The 18,943-nt window shown below is 41.2% G+C and overlaps 1 protein-coding gene across 5 annotated transcripts in view; it reads left to right on the top strand.

Annotated features, from left to right (window-relative positions):
- Positions 1–18,519, top strand: part of PKP2 (plakophilin 2) — a 43,342-nt gene extending 24,823 nt beyond the window's left edge. Inside the window, exons 7-13 of one of the 5 annotated variants that reach the window (XM_074539088.1) lie at positions 5,861–5,978; positions 7,594–7,755; positions 8,151–8,324; positions 10,058–10,211; positions 12,109–12,298; positions 13,644–13,731; positions 15,362–18,519. In XM_074539088.1, the coding sequence (XP_074395189.1) occupies positions 5,861–5,978; positions 7,594–7,755; positions 8,151–8,324; positions 10,058–10,211; positions 12,109–12,298; positions 13,644–13,731; positions 15,362–15,430 (955 nt within the window). In that variant the 3' untranslated portion in view covers positions 15,431–18,519. Of the gene's footprint in view, positions 1–5,860; positions 5,979–7,593; positions 7,756–8,150; positions 8,325–8,893; positions 9,603–9,656; positions 9,807–9,856; positions 9,997–10,057; positions 10,212–12,108; positions 12,299–13,643; positions 13,732–15,361 lie in introns of those variants that run through there. The other 4 variants (XM_074539087.1, XM_074539090.1, XM_074539091.1 and 1 more) reach the window with 4 other exon arrangements.
- Positions 18,520–18,943: the final 424 nt, after the last annotated feature.

Below are 18,943 nucleotides of genomic sequence, written 5' to 3'. Positions count from 1 at the left end.
AATAAATACTGACCACCCATAATAAAACCTTTCTAGCTAACTCTTAGTGCTGCTGTCTAGGAAATGATGGAAGTTGTCTTTTTACAAATTAATGAGCCCAAGCTGCATTTTTGTGCAGAAACCAGTCTGGCTGCTCCTCTCTTGGTGTTTGGACTCTGGAGCTGTCCCTTCCCTATGAGGCAGCTGATGGTGGCACAGATAATCTCAGGTTTAGCTGGTGTTGCTCTTCCTGAGCTTGTTTCAGCAGATTGGCAGGACTTGTTCGGTGACAAATAAGGTGTAACAGTACCTGGGTTCTTTCAAATGAAAGTGGATTCCTGGGTTAACCCTACTCTGGACACAAAGCCAGTGTTTGGGGCTGCTACAGAATTGCTGTGAGCTTTCCAGCCTTAATTAAAAGTCTCTAAAACTGCCCTTATGTAGGTGCTTAAGGATACATTACCTATTTTAAAAAGATGGCATCCACATTCTAGTCCTTCTCATTTCCAAGAGCTTCAGCACTGAAAAATAGAAATAGAAAAAGAAGTGCTTGAAAATTCCCAGGTAAAGATGATCTGCAGGATTACCACATACTTTCTAGCACAGGGTAGTTTTAAATGAGGCTTACCTATTTGTACAGACTAAATAGGTGAGATCTTTAAGATTAATCAGTTTGCATTTCTTCTCTGGAAATTGACTCACCTCCCAGATTAGGTCACTAAAACTATTCCTTCCTTATGTATTAGGAAAACACAAAATCTCTGCATCAATATAAAGAAGGGCACAGCATGGAGTACTGAAAGTGTGCACTGAGGGAATGATGTTACTTATGAATATGTTAAAAGACTCTCCTTATTTGCCAGAATATAAATCTGTAATTAGTCTTGCCTTTTGTGATGCTAACGTGTTTGTTGGGTGTGTTGGTAGAGTCTGTAGCCTGCAGCTCCTATTAGGGGTAAAAATTGTGCTTTGAAGTGGAATACATTATGCACAGTACTGTTCTTAGTTACAGGAGAATACCAGAACTTCTTTTCAAAAATTCCCATAAAACTGTTGACTGAAAAGGGACAAGCACAGCCCAAACCCAGCCCTAGCACCTGGTGGGGGTGTAATCACTGCACCACACCACTGCCAGATTATAAATTAAAGCTTCCTTCATCCTTTGTGAGGAAACAGCAGCAGGAGAAGTGAATCCATGTCTAGCAGATAATATTGCAAGTACTTCAAGCACTGGAATGAGAGCATGACCAGAGCAGTCCCCAGCTCCTGCCAGCAGGACTGTGGAGTCCTGAATCTCTGTGCCACTGATAAGGAAGCCTGACCTTAGAAGGATTTGCTAATCCCATTCTCTAGGTCTGCATTTTGTCTTAAGACCCTGGGAGAAGCAAAGCTTCTCCCACAGGTCACAAGCTTTGTGTAGTAAAAAGAAGCTGTGTAAACCATGGAATTCTGAATTGGCAGTTAAAATAAGTAATAGTGTTGTTTGGTTGTGAAATATGAGAAAATGCACTCTGCTTGGACCCCCAGAGTAAGCGAAATCAACAGACTTCACTGGCTGCCTGACAATAGCTGAACAAGTAAAACTGGTGTATTAAACTATCTAGAGGAGTGTTACAGACATTTGTAGACAAGTCCTGTAGGATTTTAAAGGTAAAATCTCTTTTTCTTGGCCTGAAAGTCTTACACATAAAAGTTCTGCTTCTAGTTCCAATACAAAGGATAAAACTCTTCAGGATATTTCCCCATCTCCTCTGAGTCTGAAAGGATAAGATCTCAGCATCATTTAGAATACATGGTTTTGAATATTATCTATATACATAAGTGAACCTCTGGCATGGCTTTTCCTCTGAAATGAAGGTTAATGGAAGGCTGTTGGATCACACCTTGAAAGCTCATAATGAACTGGTTCCATTTTTATTTTGAAACACCTTTTCCCAGAACTTCTGCAATACTGAACTTTCCCAAATTTGTACACAGTTATCACATTTTCCCCTACAGAACATTTAATTTAACTGCTGAAGCTGCTGTTCTTCCCTACAGAGCCACCCTTTTTAACTGCTCTGTAACTGAACATCCTATGCTCCTATGTATTCTAATTTTTCAAAACTTTCTAGATAATTATTTCCAGGATAGTCAGCTAACCTCTCTCTTCTCACCCAGTAAAATTAAAGTCATCCCTCCTTTTTCATTATTATTTTTCACAGTTTGTCTGTCCCAGTCCCTGTCTGAGCCCCTTGTGAATTACACAGCGACCCACAAGGACAGTGGGGAGCTGTGTTTGGAGGGAGTTGTGTCACTGCAACCCAGGGGGCTGCAGAAACATCTGGTTCCATTTACTCTGGGGAGAAGTGGAGCCAAAGCTCTCCCCATGTGTTGGAAAGCTTGGACTCACAGTGGCAGCTCCAAGACAGAATGTGAAACATGTGACTGATGATAATAAGTCTTTGAGCCAAGGCCTCTTGCACAGCACTGCCATTCCTTTAAGTTTATTTCCATCCATTCTTATCTCCTCTTGCCTCCTCTTCAGTTTATCTGCTCCCCCAATTCCTGAAAGGAATTTTGGTACTTCCAACAAGCAGCTTGAAGCCTGGCACATCTAGTTACCAAGTGGATACCTCATATCTTTACCTCCTTGGTGCATTTTTGAATTGTGCAAGGCAAGAAGGGGATAGAATTTCCCAAAATGCTGTCTGGTATTTGAATTAAATTCACATTATCAGTTTTAGCAGAATGAGTCTCAGGAGCAAAATCCTTCTTGTTATCAGTTATATGGACCTTTCAGAGCAGTTCAAGAACCTTCTCCAACAGTCAGTGCATGACTCAGTGTTGGCTTAGAGGGAGTATCCCTTTCATTTGCTGTCATTTATCAGCTATTTGAACATTTATTATCATCATTCTGTTTACTTCAAAGTCACCCTTGATTTAACTGCCTCGAATGTCTTTGTATCTGCCTCACAATTCTGGATCAGAATAACATTTCCCAGCAGGAAATTAGCTGATCCTCACCCCAGGACTGTGGGCAAAGAGCTCTTTTATATCTGATTACAGTTGCACCATGCATGTGTGCAGGAGGGGACGGAAGGAGAAATGCAAGATGAGATAAATGAGATGTGCAGATCAGCAAATGGCAGAGCTTGAGCACGTCACCAGGATTCCCCCAGCCAAAAATGCCCAGAGTCAGAGATTTTTCATAAATGGTTGCTGTCAAATGGTCAATTCTGAGTCATTTAGAGGAGAGCATTCCCACAAGTGGCAATCTCCCCAAGGCTGTGTTCTCCTCACTTTGCAAGCACTGAGTATTTCAGGGCCTCCTGGAACTCCACTACAATCAAGTCCAGCCCCTGAGCTCAGAGGGTGGCATTTCAATTGTCATGAACCTCAAATCTTAGGAAGCCAAGATTAAGTCAGTTCTTAAATTCTCTAAGCAAAATGTCTCCATTGTTTCTAAAAAATATATATTTAAATTTACATTTCTGTGACACTTCTCAGAATTTTTTTTAATAAATCAAATTATATTTTTACCTCCTTATATTCCTCAAGCTTCAATAACCAAGTGCCCAAAAAAACCCTGATCTGCGAGTTTAGTAGATTTTTCACCAGATACTTGCCGTCACTGTACAGGGCTTAAAATGAAGAGTTTTGCCTAAACAAACTTTTCACTCTTTTGGGTATTCCTCTTCAGATACTTCCATTTGGTGTTACTTTCAAAAATACATAATGGAAGTAAATTCTACACAGATTTGGAGAGGGAGTTTTTCTTCTGCTCAAAATAGGGTAAAGGAAGGTGATTGCTGAGTTCTGTGCTGCCACAGCTGCATAATGCTTTGCAAGAAATCACAGAGCATCTCTAATTCTTCTGGCAAAGATCAGACTCTCTCTTATTAGACACAAGGCTTTAAAAGTTTCAATAACCAAACAAATTTAAGCTGTCAGCTGAGGTTTTGCCTGAAATGCTCTTTTCTGCCCCTGTTTTGGGTAAGGTGGGTACAGCAGTGTTTGGAGGGGTGGGAGAGCAGAAGCTCTTCCCTTCCCAGTCCACAATGTCACCCTAAGGACACGGGGAAAGGGGGGAAAGGAGGAGCCACGTGTGCACAGGCATGCACAGGGACACCCAGTGATACCTGAATCTGGATGAGCATCAAATTCTTAATGAAACAGAGCCCAGGAGCTCATTTCCCTTGCAGAACAGGACAGTGCCCCTAATTCAGGCTCTTCTCTGCCTCCTGAGCTGGAAAAGCTCTTTGCTATTCTTTGCTCTGTTCCTGCTGACAGCAAAGCCAGGGCATGGCCTCTCCTTGCACAGCAGGAGCAGTTGTAAAAAGTTTGGGGGATTTTAGAATATGTAGGACAAAACCAAACACTGCATCAGCTGAAGTGTCTTTGGCAAGGGAAATTCCACACTTATCTTTAACAGTATTTTTAGTCTGTGTGCCCCAGAAACTATTTTTGCTATGCACCAGGAGGGCTGTAACGTGCACACTTCTGTCAGCATAAACATAGGAAAAGGTGACATGCCTTGAACATGACATATATAGGTGAAATTAAATTCCAAATGGATTTCTACAGCAGGCCATGTTGTGGGATCTGAATATTGATTCTGTGATACATAATTCCATGAGAGAATAAATGAACTCATAAATAGAGACATCATTAACATCATGACCCAAAGTAAAATTGTAATTACAGTATGCAATTACATGTAAAAAGTACAGTAAAAAATTACATGTAAAAAAAGTAATATTACAGGTATGTAACCTGAACATGCACTTCCCAGAGGAAAAAAATGAGTAGAGGTAAAATGACAGTGTATAAAATGCTACATTCATTTTACAGTCATAAGCCACAGGAAAGCTTAAACCTTACTGGCTTTGTCATTATTAAAATTGTAAACATTGTAATTTTTAGTGGGCAAAGTAAGCATGGAAAATAAGCAACCTCAAATTATCTAAAGGAACATATCCCTCTGTGTTTTGATGGATGCTAAGATTGGCATGGGCTAATAGTTATTTCAAACACAGAAGTTTGAATATGCAGTGTGCAGTTCTTTGTTCACCAGAGCTGCAGGAGTCAAAAAAAAAAAAAAAAATAAGAGCTGGATTTACGATTGTGGTATTCCATAATTCAGATTTTGCTGAGTTGTAAAAATAATTACACCCCAAAAGTCTAAGTGTTGTTTCTTCCATGGAAACCAGTAGGTTGTTTAGAGCCAAGCAGCTTCAAGCAGCAAGTGTGTGTTTGGTTTTTCAAGAGTTTTTAAATCAGTTTTGTAATTCATTTGTAAGTTGTACTTGGTTGACTACAAAGCCCAGCAAATGTTACTTGAAAGGCAGGCAAAGGGTGGGTCTGGGCATGTGGATGTGCAGATGCTGCTAAAATTCTCAGACCATGTTCCTATTGATGGCTCATCTTGGATCAAGAACCAGCTCAGTGTAGGTAAATTAATTCTAAAGCACATCTGTGTGCATGGAAATTTTCACTGGCATCTCTCCTCTGATATTTTCACCATCCTAAATACTAAAAATTTCAACAGAAAATGGAATACAGAAAGCAAGTCCAAGTTTTGTTTGTTTTGGATTTTTTTGTTTGGTTTTTTTTTTTGACTGCTTAAAAGGATTGACTCAACTTTGAGATGAAAATTTGAGTCAGATCTCACCTTACCCATCCAACCACAGTGGTTTGTTTCCCTGGAGTATTTGTTTTTGTCTGGGAGTGAAAATTTTATCTTTACAGGAGGCTCAGATTGTCTTACACCTCTGAAGAAAAGAAGCAGTCAACCTGAACTTCTGTATCTTTAAGTTTTGGCTGGAAAAGTTTGTGAGAGGAGCACCAAAAAATCCCTTTGACTAAATCTCTTCTCCCCAACATTTTCTTTCCTGCACAGAAACATGAGCTCTGCTGGCCCAGAAGGAAGGAAGAAGATGAGAGAATGTGAGGGCTTGATTGATTCCCTTGTGTATTATATCCAAGGAGCCATTGCAGACCACGAGCCCAATGACAAGGTACTCTTTGAGATGAAAAGTGTTTTCCATGAGGAAATTACCAAGTGAACATTTTTCTGTTGTTGTTTAGAAACCACTGTTCAGAAACAGCTGTGATGCAATTACAAATCTTATTTCTTAACTATTTTAAAACTGCCACCAAAGGTGAAAGTCCAGTCAGAAGCTTTTTGAAGCATTTTTATCCAGCAATCTAAAAGAATAGTATAACTCAGCACTGGGAAAAAAAAAATTAGAATCTCTAGAGAGAAAGGTAGAAACTTCTGGGGGGTTTTGGGTGTTTTTTTTTTTTTTGGGGGGGTTTTTTTGGGTTTTTTTTTTTTTTGTTTGTTTTTGGGTTTTGGGGTTGGGTTTTTTTTGTTTTGGTTTTTTGGGGGTTTTTTTTGGGTTCTTTTTTTAAGTGAGATACAATCACAGCTTTCAGAAGTGCTGGAACACAAAAAAGTCAGATGTTGCCTTTTTGGTTGTCTCAGGGTGCTAGATAGCCAGAAGCTTAAAAAATTAATCTGCTTACTCTCCTATATATTTAATGCTACTCTCCTATATATTTAATGCTACATACCCCTTAGGAAATGAAGAACCTAAGTCCCTTTGGGTGGCAGTGTGATTGAAGAGCTTGCATCATTTAGAATAGAACCAATTTTCCTAGGTTTTTTTTAGGGAAAAAAAAAAAAAAAAAAAAAAGCTGCACTATTTTTCCTTGCTGCCTAAGCCTAAGGCATTAACTGCAAGGACATGGACACCTCCAGTGCCAATTTTTCTCACTCTTCCTCCCCCCAGTGAGTGCAGGTGAAGCCTGGACACAGATTCTTGGAGCACAGGCTTCTCTTTCAGCTGGGTGAGGAGAGCAGCTGTCACTGGCATTGGCTGCAGCCTGTAGGGCACCTCTGGTGGGCCTGCCACAGCTTGTGCTGTGTACTGGTAATTAGTGCACATTTACAGCTCTGTTCTAGGATTAGTTACTTGAGCTTGCCCATCTCCCTGCATCCAGTGCCATTAGCTTCAGGGAGAATCCAGCACGTTAAACGTGTGCCAGTAGCTCCCTGCTGCACTTTGTCTTAAAAGGACTCATTCCTTTTTGGCTTTCCAAAAGAGGAGCAATGGTAACAAAGCTCTTTGCCACTGAGAAAATTGTAGACCTGACCTTAGCCACGTTCAGGAGGGAATGACTTGTTTTAAAAAGCCTTCCACCACAGAAAAATGCTTCCTTCTTGGGGTAGATGAAAAGCTTTCCTCTTGCTGATGTTATGGTGAGGTGTGTACATGATCATCCTTGCTCCTAAGCCCTTAAACTCTTCTTGGCACATTTCTGTGTCGAGCAGCACTCGCCCAAACAATTCCCAGGCACAGCTGGGGAATTGTGATTTCCCAGGACCATTTCCAACAGGCAGGCACCCCACTCCCAATGCAGCCCCAAATATCCCCCCAGGCTCAGGAGCATCCCAGGGCATGTTTCATTTCTCAGTCTGGTGGATCACTGCCCTGAAGCCTGGCTTTTCCATGAGGCATTAGAAACTCTGCAGTCACTTACTGAAGGTCCACAAATCTCCTCCCATGTCTGTACATGTCCCTTCAACACTTGCCAAAGCTTTAAATTTCTATTCTTTTGTTATTTTAGGCCACAGAGAACTGTGTGTGCATTCTACACAATCTTTCCTACCAGCTAGAGCTAGAGCTCCCTGAGAGCTATGCCCAGAGCATATATGTGCAAAGAAGAAATATTTCTAACAATGATAAAACACCAGGATGTTTTGGAACACGGAGCAGAAAAGTAAAAGAGGTAAAGTACATTATTAGTTACATCTCATTTGGTTAATGACTTGTAGCAAACTCTGAACAATAAGGCTGTAATCTAATTAACGGTTTGTTATTGATGTATCTGGTAGGGTGACACTTCCTTGCCCCAAAAATGCAAATTTATTGATGGCCCTTCTTAATACCAACTCTCTGATGGCAATGACATAGCAAATGTTTTATCAGTTGAGGAATACTCCACTGGATGGACTGGCCACCATCGTTAAATACTGAAATTTTGCACATTATTATTTGAGCTCAGAACTTGACAGTCTCCAAATAACCTGGTCATGCAGAGTTACAAAATGGCTAGTTCAGCTTGTGGTGCATTAAGCTACAGAGATCACTGTTTCTAAAGGCTTGATCTGTTGGCATGTTTAGAAGCAGCAGGACACCCCGCTTCCTGAGGAAAAGAGCAATCCCAAAGGTGTTGAGTCACTCTGGCATTCTACCCTGATTAGGATATACCTCTCCTTAATAGCAAAGAGTACCAGAAACTACACCCAAGAAGCATCCCTGGGAGCTCTCCAGAACCTCACAGCTGGCACTGGACCAGTAAGTCAGCTTTTTTCCTTTTCTTTTCATCTAATTCTTGATGTGAATGCATAGAGCTCAGGTCTGCTGTGCAGCTGAAATCAAATAAGCACTGACAAGTCCCTGGCTCACTGACATGGTGAAGGAAAATGAAGAACATTGAAGGGAAAGTCATAACCAGCAGTGCAGCTTTTCCTTGCTGGGCAGATAGTGGGATCTGCTTCTTCTCCTTCTGTGTACAGCTGCATGTGTGGCGTTTACTAATTCATCACACTATGAGGGATGAGCAGATGTTAAAAGCACTAAAAAAGTCATTTTGTGGAAGACAATCCTGTGGAGAGAGGAGGGCTCTGACACAGCAGCAGATCCCATTTGTGTTGAAGAAACTAATGATATCTGTCTGAGAGAGCACCTGGGAGAAAGAGGGCTTGCAACTTCTTTTTTATCACCTCCCTTTCCTGTTGCAACTCGTATGTAGCTTTGGCTTGAAACTATTTGAAATATGCTTAAACTGGTGCAGAGAGCTGCCTCTGTGTGGCTTTTTCTGAGGCTCTACATTGGTGGCAATGACACAAATTGCCTCTCCACAGATGCCATTGGCAGTGGCCCGCTGTCGAAGGAAGGGGACCAGGACACCAGTTGGTTCATCACAGGCCTTTCAGGTCCGGTTTGGTCCCGGTCCCTCTGGTCTTTCTGGTCCAGTTTATTGAAGAAAGTCTCAAACACTTATACAGCAAATAATAAGCTTATGAATATTCTGTAAGCCAAGCAATCTATTGGTTAAACTACACCATGAACTCTTCCTCATTCCTTAGGGGTTACATGTCTCTTTTCTCATGTCTTTTTCACTGTTTGTTATCACACTACAGCTAGGCCCAAGGACATGCTATCTTACAGGTGCAGGACTTGGAATTAGCCGTGGTTTTGTACTTTTCCATTTTTTAGCAGCTAAATTCCCAACAGCTCGCACTGTTTTTCAAAAGGCAAATGGGCTCCCGAGCATCCGCGCCATGCTGCACATCAGCCACCCTGCAACTCACATGTAACTGGCTTAAAACTACTTGAAATATGCTTAAACTGGTGCAGAGAGCTGGCTTTTTTTGAGGCTCTGCACTAGTAGCAGTGACACAGAAGTGCTTTTCCACAGATGCCATTGGCAGTGGCAGTGGCCCGCACTGTTGTGCAAAAGGCCAACGGGCTCCTGAGCATCTGCACCATGCTGCACATCAGCCACCCTGCAACTCACATGTAACTCTGGTCTAAAACTATTTGAAATATAGTTAAACTGGTGCAGAGAACTGGCTTTTTTGAGGCTCTTCATTGGTGGAAGTGACACAAATTGCCTCTCCACAGATGCCATTGGCAGTGGCCCGCACTGTTGTGCAAAAGGCCAATGGGCTCCTGAGCATCTGCGCCATGCTGGGCGTCAGCCACCCTGCAACTCACATGTAGCTGGCTTAAAACTATTTGAAATATGCTTAAAGTGGTGCATAGATCTGACTTTTCCTGAGGCTCTGCACTAGTAGCAGTGACACAGAAGTGCTTTTCCACAGATGCCATTGGCAGTGGCCCGCACTGTTGTGCAAAGGGCCAACGGGCTCCTGAGCATCCGCGCCATGCTGCACGTCAGCCACACTGCAACTCACATGTAGCTGGCTTAAAACTATTTGAAATATGCTTAAAGGGGTGCATAGATCTGACTTTTCCTGAGGCTCTGCACTGCTGGCAATGACACACAAATTGCCTCTCCACAGATGCCATTGGCAGTGGCCCGCACTGTTGTGCAAAGGGCCAATGGGCTCCCGAGCATCCGCGCCATGCTGCACGTCAGCCACCCCGCCGTGAAGAAGACAGCGGTCTCCCTGCTCAGGAACCTGTCCCGAAACCCCTCCCTGCAAAATGACATAGGTGAGCAAAAACTCAGAGCTTGCTCTGCTCTCTTCATATCAAAGATTCCTGCTTTGAAAGAAAGAAATGCTCGAAAAACACTGATCTGTGAGTTTTATAGATTTTTCAACAGATACTTGCAGTCACTGTACAGGGCTTAAAATGAAGAGTTTTGCCTAAACAAACTTTTCACTCTATTGGGTATTCCTCTTCAGATACTTCCATTTGGTGTTACTTTCAAAAATACACAATTGAATTAAATTCTACACAGATTTGGAGAGGGAGTTTTTCTTCTGCTCAAAATAGGGTAAAGGAAGGTGATTGCTGAGTTCTGTGCTGCCACAGCTGCATAATGCTTTGCAAGAAATCACAGAGCATCTCTAATGCTTTTGGCAAAGATCAGACTCTCATTAGACACAAGGCTTTAAAAGTTTGCAGCCCACACAGTTTTCCTGCAAAAAATTATTTTAACGGAAGCTATAAGATGCTATAGAAAAATAGTTAATTCTTTTAAATGATCTCATTTCTAAATAAAGCCATTTCTATTCTGAGTATTCTCATTTCAAATTATTGTGTATTTAAGACGTTTTCCTACTGACAGGATAAAATGTGTTCTTATAATTTGTTGTCCTTTTTTGTGTTGCCATTAAGGGGGAAAGGGGAAATTCCAGGTATAAAGATATCTCATGGGACAGATTACCCTCCAGAATTCTGCAGAACAGCCTCCTGGGTGTGCTTGGAGCCTTAGAGAACATTCCCTATTAATGAAAATCTTATAACATATTGTTGGGCTGATTTCAAAGGGATAATCCATATGGTGTTAGCAATTACAGGTGGTGAATGCCCCTGAAACAGAAGAAATTAAACTGATAAAAAATTGGGATGTCATCAGGAAAAAGTCATTTATGAGAGTATGGGAAAGACAGAATAGCACATAGCTTTGGGGGCAGGTGCTTCATCTTGCACATTCACAGTTGTTTTATCCATAATAGAGAGAACTGGGGGAATTTCAGGTGAACCTTTTCTCTATCAAAAGATGTTCCTTTTGATTGACTGAATGCATGTGTGAATTCAGGTCAAATTCCAAAAAGAACAGCTTTGGCCAAAGGAAAACATTTGAGAGGGCACACTGTTTTCTAGATTATAAGGGTCTAAATTTAGCAAACAAAATGAACCTACATTTATCCAAATTTATCAAGCAAAATGAACCTCTATAACAAATGGAGATAAATTTAATATAAAACATCGCTAGCAGGGAAGTGGCAGCCTGCAGCTGGCACATGCCTGGTTGTGGTATTTTCTGGGGCCCCACCGTGGCAGGAAGGAAATGATGAATCTGACTCCATGTTCTTAGAAGGCTAATTTATTATTTTATGTACTTATATTATATTAAAGAATGCTATATTAAAACTGCACTAAAGGATAGCGAAAGGATATTTACAGAAGGCTTAACAAGATAATAATGAAAAACTCATGACTGCTTCCAGAGTCCCAACACAGCTGGACCGTGATTGGTCATTAAGTTTAAACAATTCACATGTTGGATAAACAATCTCCAACCACATTCCAAAGCAGCAAAACACAGGAGAAGCAATCAGATAATTACTGTTTTCATTTTTCTCTGAGGTTTCTCAGCTTCCCAGGAGAAGAATCCTGGCTAAGGGATTTTTCCAGAAAATATGACAGTGACACCTGATGAGTTCAGTCCAGCACATGAGCTATTAATGGACTGTGCATGAGGCAAGGTACAGGCTGTCCATTGTGGGGGTGCAGATTCAGCTGAATTTTGGGGATGTAATGCAGGTAGGAAGTGTGTGTGTGGTGGGAGCACAGAGCTCCCTGCTGAGGGAGAATGGGAGGAATAACTAAATCTGCTCCTGTTAGTAATGGAATTGCTTGTCTCTCTCCCACCTTGCAGCCAGAGAAGTCCTGCCTGACCTGGTGTCAATCCTGCCCGAGGGTGTGCCAGGCTGTGAGGTGGCCTGTGAAACCACGGCATCCATTTGCTACACCCTGTTCAACCTGACCCAGGGCAGCTCGCACAACGCGCGGCTGCTGCTCAGCGCCCACGGCCTGCCCAAGGTCATTGCCATCAGCATCAATGACAGGTGAGGCTCCTCAGGGACATTGCCATAGCATCAGTGACAGGTGAGGGCTCCTCAGGGTCATTGCCATCACCATCAGTGACAGGTGAGGGCTCCACAAGCCTCAGGGTCATTGCCATCAGCATCAACGACAGGTGAGGCCTCCTCAGGGTCATTGCCATCACCATCAGTGACCTGGTGGCTCCTCAAGGTCATTGCCATCAGCATCATGCACAGGTAAGTGCTCCATAAGCCCCAAGGTCATTGCCATCAGCATCAAGCACAGGTAGGGGCTCCACAAGCCTCACTCTGTCCCCAGGCAAAAAAGAAACTGCAACCTCTGCCACTCTAGGGAAAAAAAGCTTAATCTCAAAATACAGGACAGCCTGAACAAGGGATGTGAATAGAATTGCACTGATAGGGAAATACAGAAAGATCTCTTAGGACAACTCTCCCATCCATCGCTAAACTCACCAGGTTCCGGCATTTTAAATGCTCCTCATTTAAAGCATTAAAATAACTATATAATATTAAAGCATTTAATATTATATAAATTTATATAATTTAATTTATATAATTTAGGCATATAAAATTACTAATAATATTAAAGCATTTTAAATAACTCCTCAGAAGATAACTGCACCACTTTATCGGTATTCTGATATATATAGTGACTGATCAGCAGATCCCATTTGTACCCAAAATGTCTTTCCTGTTCATTGTAGCACAGCCATGATAAACTTTAGCAATAAAGTGCAGGGATACATTTTACAGAACCTATGGATCTGCACTTAAAAATAACATATTGGCATTTTAGAGAACAGATTCAACATTTAATTGTTCTTTAATAGTAAACAAATGCAATCAATATTTTCTCCAAAGATAATTAATGTTTTAAAAATACGAGTAACTATTCCATTTGCCTTGCTCTCTCTTTGCAAAATGAAAGAAGAAATCAATCTCAGTAAAGGAAGCTTCACGAGGACCTGAATAGTTTAAATCCTATTTAACTAACAAGAGATTTTACCTACTGGAAAGATTCTTTCAAATGGTTGTTGTGCTGAGGTTCTTTTCCTCAGCTGAAATTGCACAGTATGATAGCTGCTGTAAGATGTAGGCTACAGAGCACTGGATTTCTCCCTAAATTTGAAGAATGAGTGGAGCAGGGAGCATGTTTCATTTGTTTCAGTAATAAGGACAGCCTGAAACATGCTACAGTTCCTAAAGGGTGGCAAACCAGCACTTAGGAGTAAAGAGAGATAAAAAAATGCTGTGAGGTTATGTTTGCTGAGGTCTGTACATGCACCATGATTATGATGTGGGAATTTAAATATATTTTATCTTTTTTTTTTTTTTTGCAAAATGGCAGCAATATGTTCAGCAAAGCCAGCAGGGCTGCTTCAGTGCTCCTCTACTCCCTGTGGTTGCACACCGATCTCCACAGTGCCTACAAAAAGGTAAGCACAAAGAAAAATGATCTGTTCCTTCAGACCTAGAAGCCTTTCATTTGTCTTCTGGGGCGCCCTTAGCACTCCTGCTCATTTAAGAATCGACCTGTGATAGGATTGAAGTGGTGCCTGAAATTGGTTTTCTTATTTACTTGTACATAAGTAATGCATGGCCTTCATTTTTGCTCCTGTGTGCTCCTGTTCTGTCCCTCTGTGGTTTTACATCCACTTACAGAGCTTATGAAAAGCTTTTCTGCTGGCTGAGCCAGCCTGGCATGGAGGAGCCACAGAAGGGGCAGCAAAGCCAAGGGCAGGGCAGGCAGCTCCCTGCTCCAAAAGCAGAGCAGCTCTGTTCTCCTTGCTGTTTGCACAGCCCAGGTTATAGTCACACAAAACCCTGGGCCTGGGAAGGGTGTTGGCAAACATTTACTGCCATAGCCAGATCAAACAAAAAATGGCCAGCACGAGTCCGCCACAAACCAGTTTGGTTTTTTTAAAGCTCTGTGCCTGCTTTTCCAACCCTCAGCTGAGTTAACTTCCACCTCCCTACCTTCACCCTGCATCTCAAACTGATTCCAATCTTTGTGTGTTTGCTGTTCAGTATTTGTCACTTCAAATTCCCTATAATCTAAAACTGTCCCATTTGCCATAGTTCCCCATAGCATTTGTTATTAGCTGTTTCTCTTTGTAGATTTTTTTTTATGTTGAAATTTGCTCCAAAAAACTTTCTTAGCATAAACTTAAACAGTGTTGCATCACACTTAGCCGGTATGGCCCCACAAAACAGAAATCTGTGTTCCAGAATAAGGCTGTTGGGCCATATAAATTTCTAACTAGCTGTCTCTGGTTTTTTACAACTGCATTCCTGAATTTACCATACAATAAATTTATCATACCATCAGCAATATCCCTGATGGCATGAATTTTATGAATTTACTGATAGTTTAGGAAAGGTCTGACCTGATTTTCCAAAATGCTGATTATTTGCTCTTCCTATGCAAATCAAGTCCCCTAGAGACACCAGGTTTACTGAAAACTTCAGAACCACCTAATGCCCACACAGTTTTGAAACTTTAGTCTGATAAGCCACACACAGAAATCACTTATCAAATGAAATTGATAAAATCCTGAGTCATTTTGGCATTGCCCTGTGCTCTTTGTTCTGACAGGGCTAATCTCAGTTAGGTTTATCTCAGCTATTAGTCACCTAAAAGTTAGGAGTCTGTAGAGCTGAGGTGGAAGAACAGGCTCCTGGTACAGACAGTGGAGGGAGGTCAGCAATTCCAATTATCCTCTCATCTGTCCTGGGCTAAATGAGCTTGCTCTGTCTCTGTGACTGCTCAGGACTCTGCTAGACCCCTGCCATGGCTCCTTGTCCAGCTTTTGGGCAGCTGGAGCCACCCTTCCCTTGCAGAATCAGCACTGAAGATAATGAATCCCCACCCTACTCTTCTTTACAGCACCACTTAAACATCTGGGTATCTCCTGCAACTTCAGTAGGAGACTTAAGGTCTTCCTTTGGTTCTAGAGAAATCTAAAGGCAATTTTTGGCCCTCAAAAATGTGTCATTACTGTGTTTTCACCAGAAAGGAAAACAGCACTGAAGATAATGAACTGTTGTGTTTCTTCCCTTCCAAAGGCTGACTTCAAGAAGGCAGATTTTGTCAACAGCAGGACCACAAAAGCCTACAACTCGCTGAAAGATTGAATTTCCAGAGCACAACACCTGGAAAACAGAGATCCTACACTTCACAGGGCTGGTGTCACCAGCATGATCCACAAAGCGTCTCAGAAAAAAGGAGCTGATTTGCTATAAAGACTTGAGTGGCTTTTTTGAATTTTTAATCCTCATCACCTCGTTGTCACTGACAGCATCAATACCAGTATATCAACATCAATACAAATGTCAATACAGGAATAACCAAAGATGGATTCTCCAGGACGGCTGAGGTGAAGTTTCATCCAGGTTTGCCACGAGTCAGAGCTCCAGGTGACTGCCTTTGTTCTGTGCAGAGGAGTTTGAAATGCTGGTGGGCAGCAAATTCTTTTCAGACTGTTTTATACCAAAAGTTTTCTACAGTGGGTAAGCATCAAGTGCACTGCTCAGAATTTAGTAGTTTTTCACTCTTTTGTTTCTTCACACAGCTGAGTAAGAATCTCCAGACTCTATGAGTATGCACAAGAAGCTGTTTCACTACATGAATTATAAAAGCACCAATGAAGTTAAAATTACTATTTTTGTATTGCTTGGTTTCATGGGCTCACTGGTTCTTAAGCCTCTTTCCTTTGAGATTTCATCAGCAACAGCAGCAAAACTGATTTTACATAGATCTTACCATCCCTTGCTCCTCTCACCTCCCTCCCATGGCTGTTGCATTTTACAGCTGTGTCCAGAAAGGATTTTAACTAGAACCACTAGGTTTAAGGCGCTGTGTTCCAGACACTTTGGGCTGAACTCAAGCTCATCATTCTTTGCTAGTTGGTGGAGAAATTGTTTGTGGGTGTTTCAGTGATTGTTTTAAGAAAATTGCAATTTCAAACAATTCTGTTGATAATCTATATAAAATAAAGGGAGTGGAGTCTTGCCTTTATTTTTGAAGTAACAGACACACACACAAGGGGCTGGGCTTTGTGCTGATTAAGGAATTCATCTGATCCTGCTTCATATTCTCTTACTTGAAATGATCATCCTCCCTACAGCAATTCCATGCAGTGTGATAACTTTGGGGCTATGCCTGCACAAATGGGAGTAGGTAATAGGAGGGGGAAAAATTCCTGAGGACCTGAAGACTCAGGTTTTCATTATATGATGCTCAAGATGGTAAAGAAGCACTTAAAAAAACCCCTAGCTGCTACATTTATTAAGTCAGATTTTTCTCAAAAAAACCCCCACAAACCCAGGGGTTAGACTGTCCATTAAACCAGCAGGAAATTATTATCTAAATAAGAATTTATTTCTGCTGGGTTATCAGCAGATGTGATTTGGCATTACTCTTCTGCAATCAGGGGAGGTGAGCTACCTTTATGGCAATGGATATTTTGTCATGTGCATTTACAAGCCCTGCTGCTCCAACACTGTGCCCTCACTGCTGAACTTGTCCAGAAGGAGATGCAGCAAAGTCCTGGGAGTAGGGAACCTCACAGGGGAGGTCACCAGCCCCCCTCATTTCAAGATCTGGCTCCTTCCAGAAATGTAGAACCAGTGTGTTGTACCACTGCACCGTGTCCAAACATATTTCTGCATATCTGGGAGCACAGTTCTGCTGGCAGATCCCACAGCTCTCCAAGGAGTCCCGGAAATCCCACACGTGCACACAGGACAGACAGAATGTGCCCCGGGCAGGGAAGCAAACAACCCTGCTTTCCTGTCACTGATCATTTTCAGAGGGCTCTTAGTCCTCCACGTTTGCTCTGAGTAACTCAAATCAAATGCACTCCAGTAGGAGGTTTTAAAAATACTATTATTTTTTTGTAGGATGTCATATTCAAAATACTGCAGGTCCAAAAACAACACGGGGAAAGGGAACTTACAGCACTGCACATTGAGGGAATTGTTTTTATAACTTTTTCAAATACGATAGAAAACAGACAATTAAAATCCAACTTTCTCTTCTAACTTGTTAACCCAAGTGACTCTGCTTGTGCCATGAAAATGAACACCAGCAAACTTAGACAAGTCTCTTTTTATTGCCCAAAAGAAGTGGTAGGCAAAATTAATACAGAAAGAGTAAACCTGAATGAAGAATTGCAGTCTAAAAGATCAAGAAGGGAGCTTCTAGAAAGGCTCATTTATTTTGGAAAGGCTCATTAAACTCACATGGTATTTAAGAAACAAAACAAGCAATGGTGTTGGGTACTTTTAAATATATGTGTACCCCTCAGTAAGATGTCCTTAAAAAGGAAATACAGAGGTTTTGGGTTGTTTCCATTGATGCAGTGATTTTAAAGGTCTTTTTCAACCAAAATGAATCTATGATAGTGCCCCTTTAAAATCAAAGCAGTGTTCAAAAGTCACAAGGAATTATCTCAGTCCTGGCAGCAACACAAGAAACATAAGAGACGCCTTAATACAACTGATCTCCCACTTGGATGCAATCAAAAACATTTCACCAGGACTCCAGAGAAAACAAAGCAGAGAAATAATAAATGCTCTCTCTAATGCAAAAAAGCTGTCTTTGGTCTTTTTGTTATTAGTGAACCTACTTGGCTGGGATGCAGCAAATGTATTTTTAAGCCTTAGCCCTTCCTTCAAAAGGGCAAACTCATTTTTCAATAAAATCTGGGTATGGAGACTTAGATTTTCCTGCAACAGCACAGTGTTACTGAAGGCAAGCTGTGTAATGCTCCTGTTGGCATCAGAGGCCTCCTGAAAATAATTTCTTTGCCCAGTTTTGCTGACCTGTCAAACCACCCACAATCTGCTGTTTTCACCTCTCTTTGATTGGTATTTTCCAGTAAACTTCACCATGGGCCACTGGAGATCTCAAAAATAATTAAATCAGCCTCACCATAGTCTTGGACCTGAGAAATAGAACATTCCCAGTTGCTCTGTTCCTGAGAGGAGATTGGAAACCTGGCATTTAAACATGCTGAGCAGTGCCCAAGGAGTTTTTGGCTGAACAAGGAACATACCCAGGTCCTCTTGTCTTGTGTCCTAACCACAACCCATTGCAACCACCTTTCACAGAATTGTTTTAGTAGAAACTCTTAAATAGTACAGATAATTTTGGAGTAGGTTATAGAAATTACCAGAGAATTAATCATTCATTTCCTCATTTCATCCTGCCAGCTTATTTTCTACTGTCACTGCTCCTAAACATAAGTATTTTTTCTTCTCCCTCCTTTCCTAAAAAGAATTAATGTAAAATAATTCTAGAATTATGTAAAATAATTATTTTAGAATTATGTAAATTGTTTTCTAGAATTATGTAAGAATTAATTTTTAGAATTATGTAAGAATTAAATTTAGAATTATGTAAAATAATTCTAGAATTATTTTACATAATTATAGCATTATTTCCATAATTCTAGAATTATGTGAATAATTCAAGAAATATGCAAAACAATTGCATTATATCGTGCACAGGCACAGGGTTTGGGTTTCTTGTCTTTTTTGTGGGGTTTTTCTTTAGAGAAAGTACATGCTATCTATTGAGAGAGGTTCAACCTCTCCCTCTGGGCCCATAAAAGAACTGGAATGAGCTGGCACCATCTAAAGCCA

Source organism: Zonotrichia albicollis, chromosome 4, assembly GCF_047830755.1.
Source record: "Zonotrichia albicollis isolate bZonAlb1 chromosome 4, bZonAlb1.hap1, whole genome shotgun sequence".
Lineage (NCBI taxonomy): Eukaryota > Metazoa > Chordata > Aves > Passeriformes > Passerellidae > Zonotrichia > Zonotrichia albicollis.
Note: the sequence above shows the minus strand (reverse complement) of the source record. Positions and strands in the feature narration are given on the sequence as shown.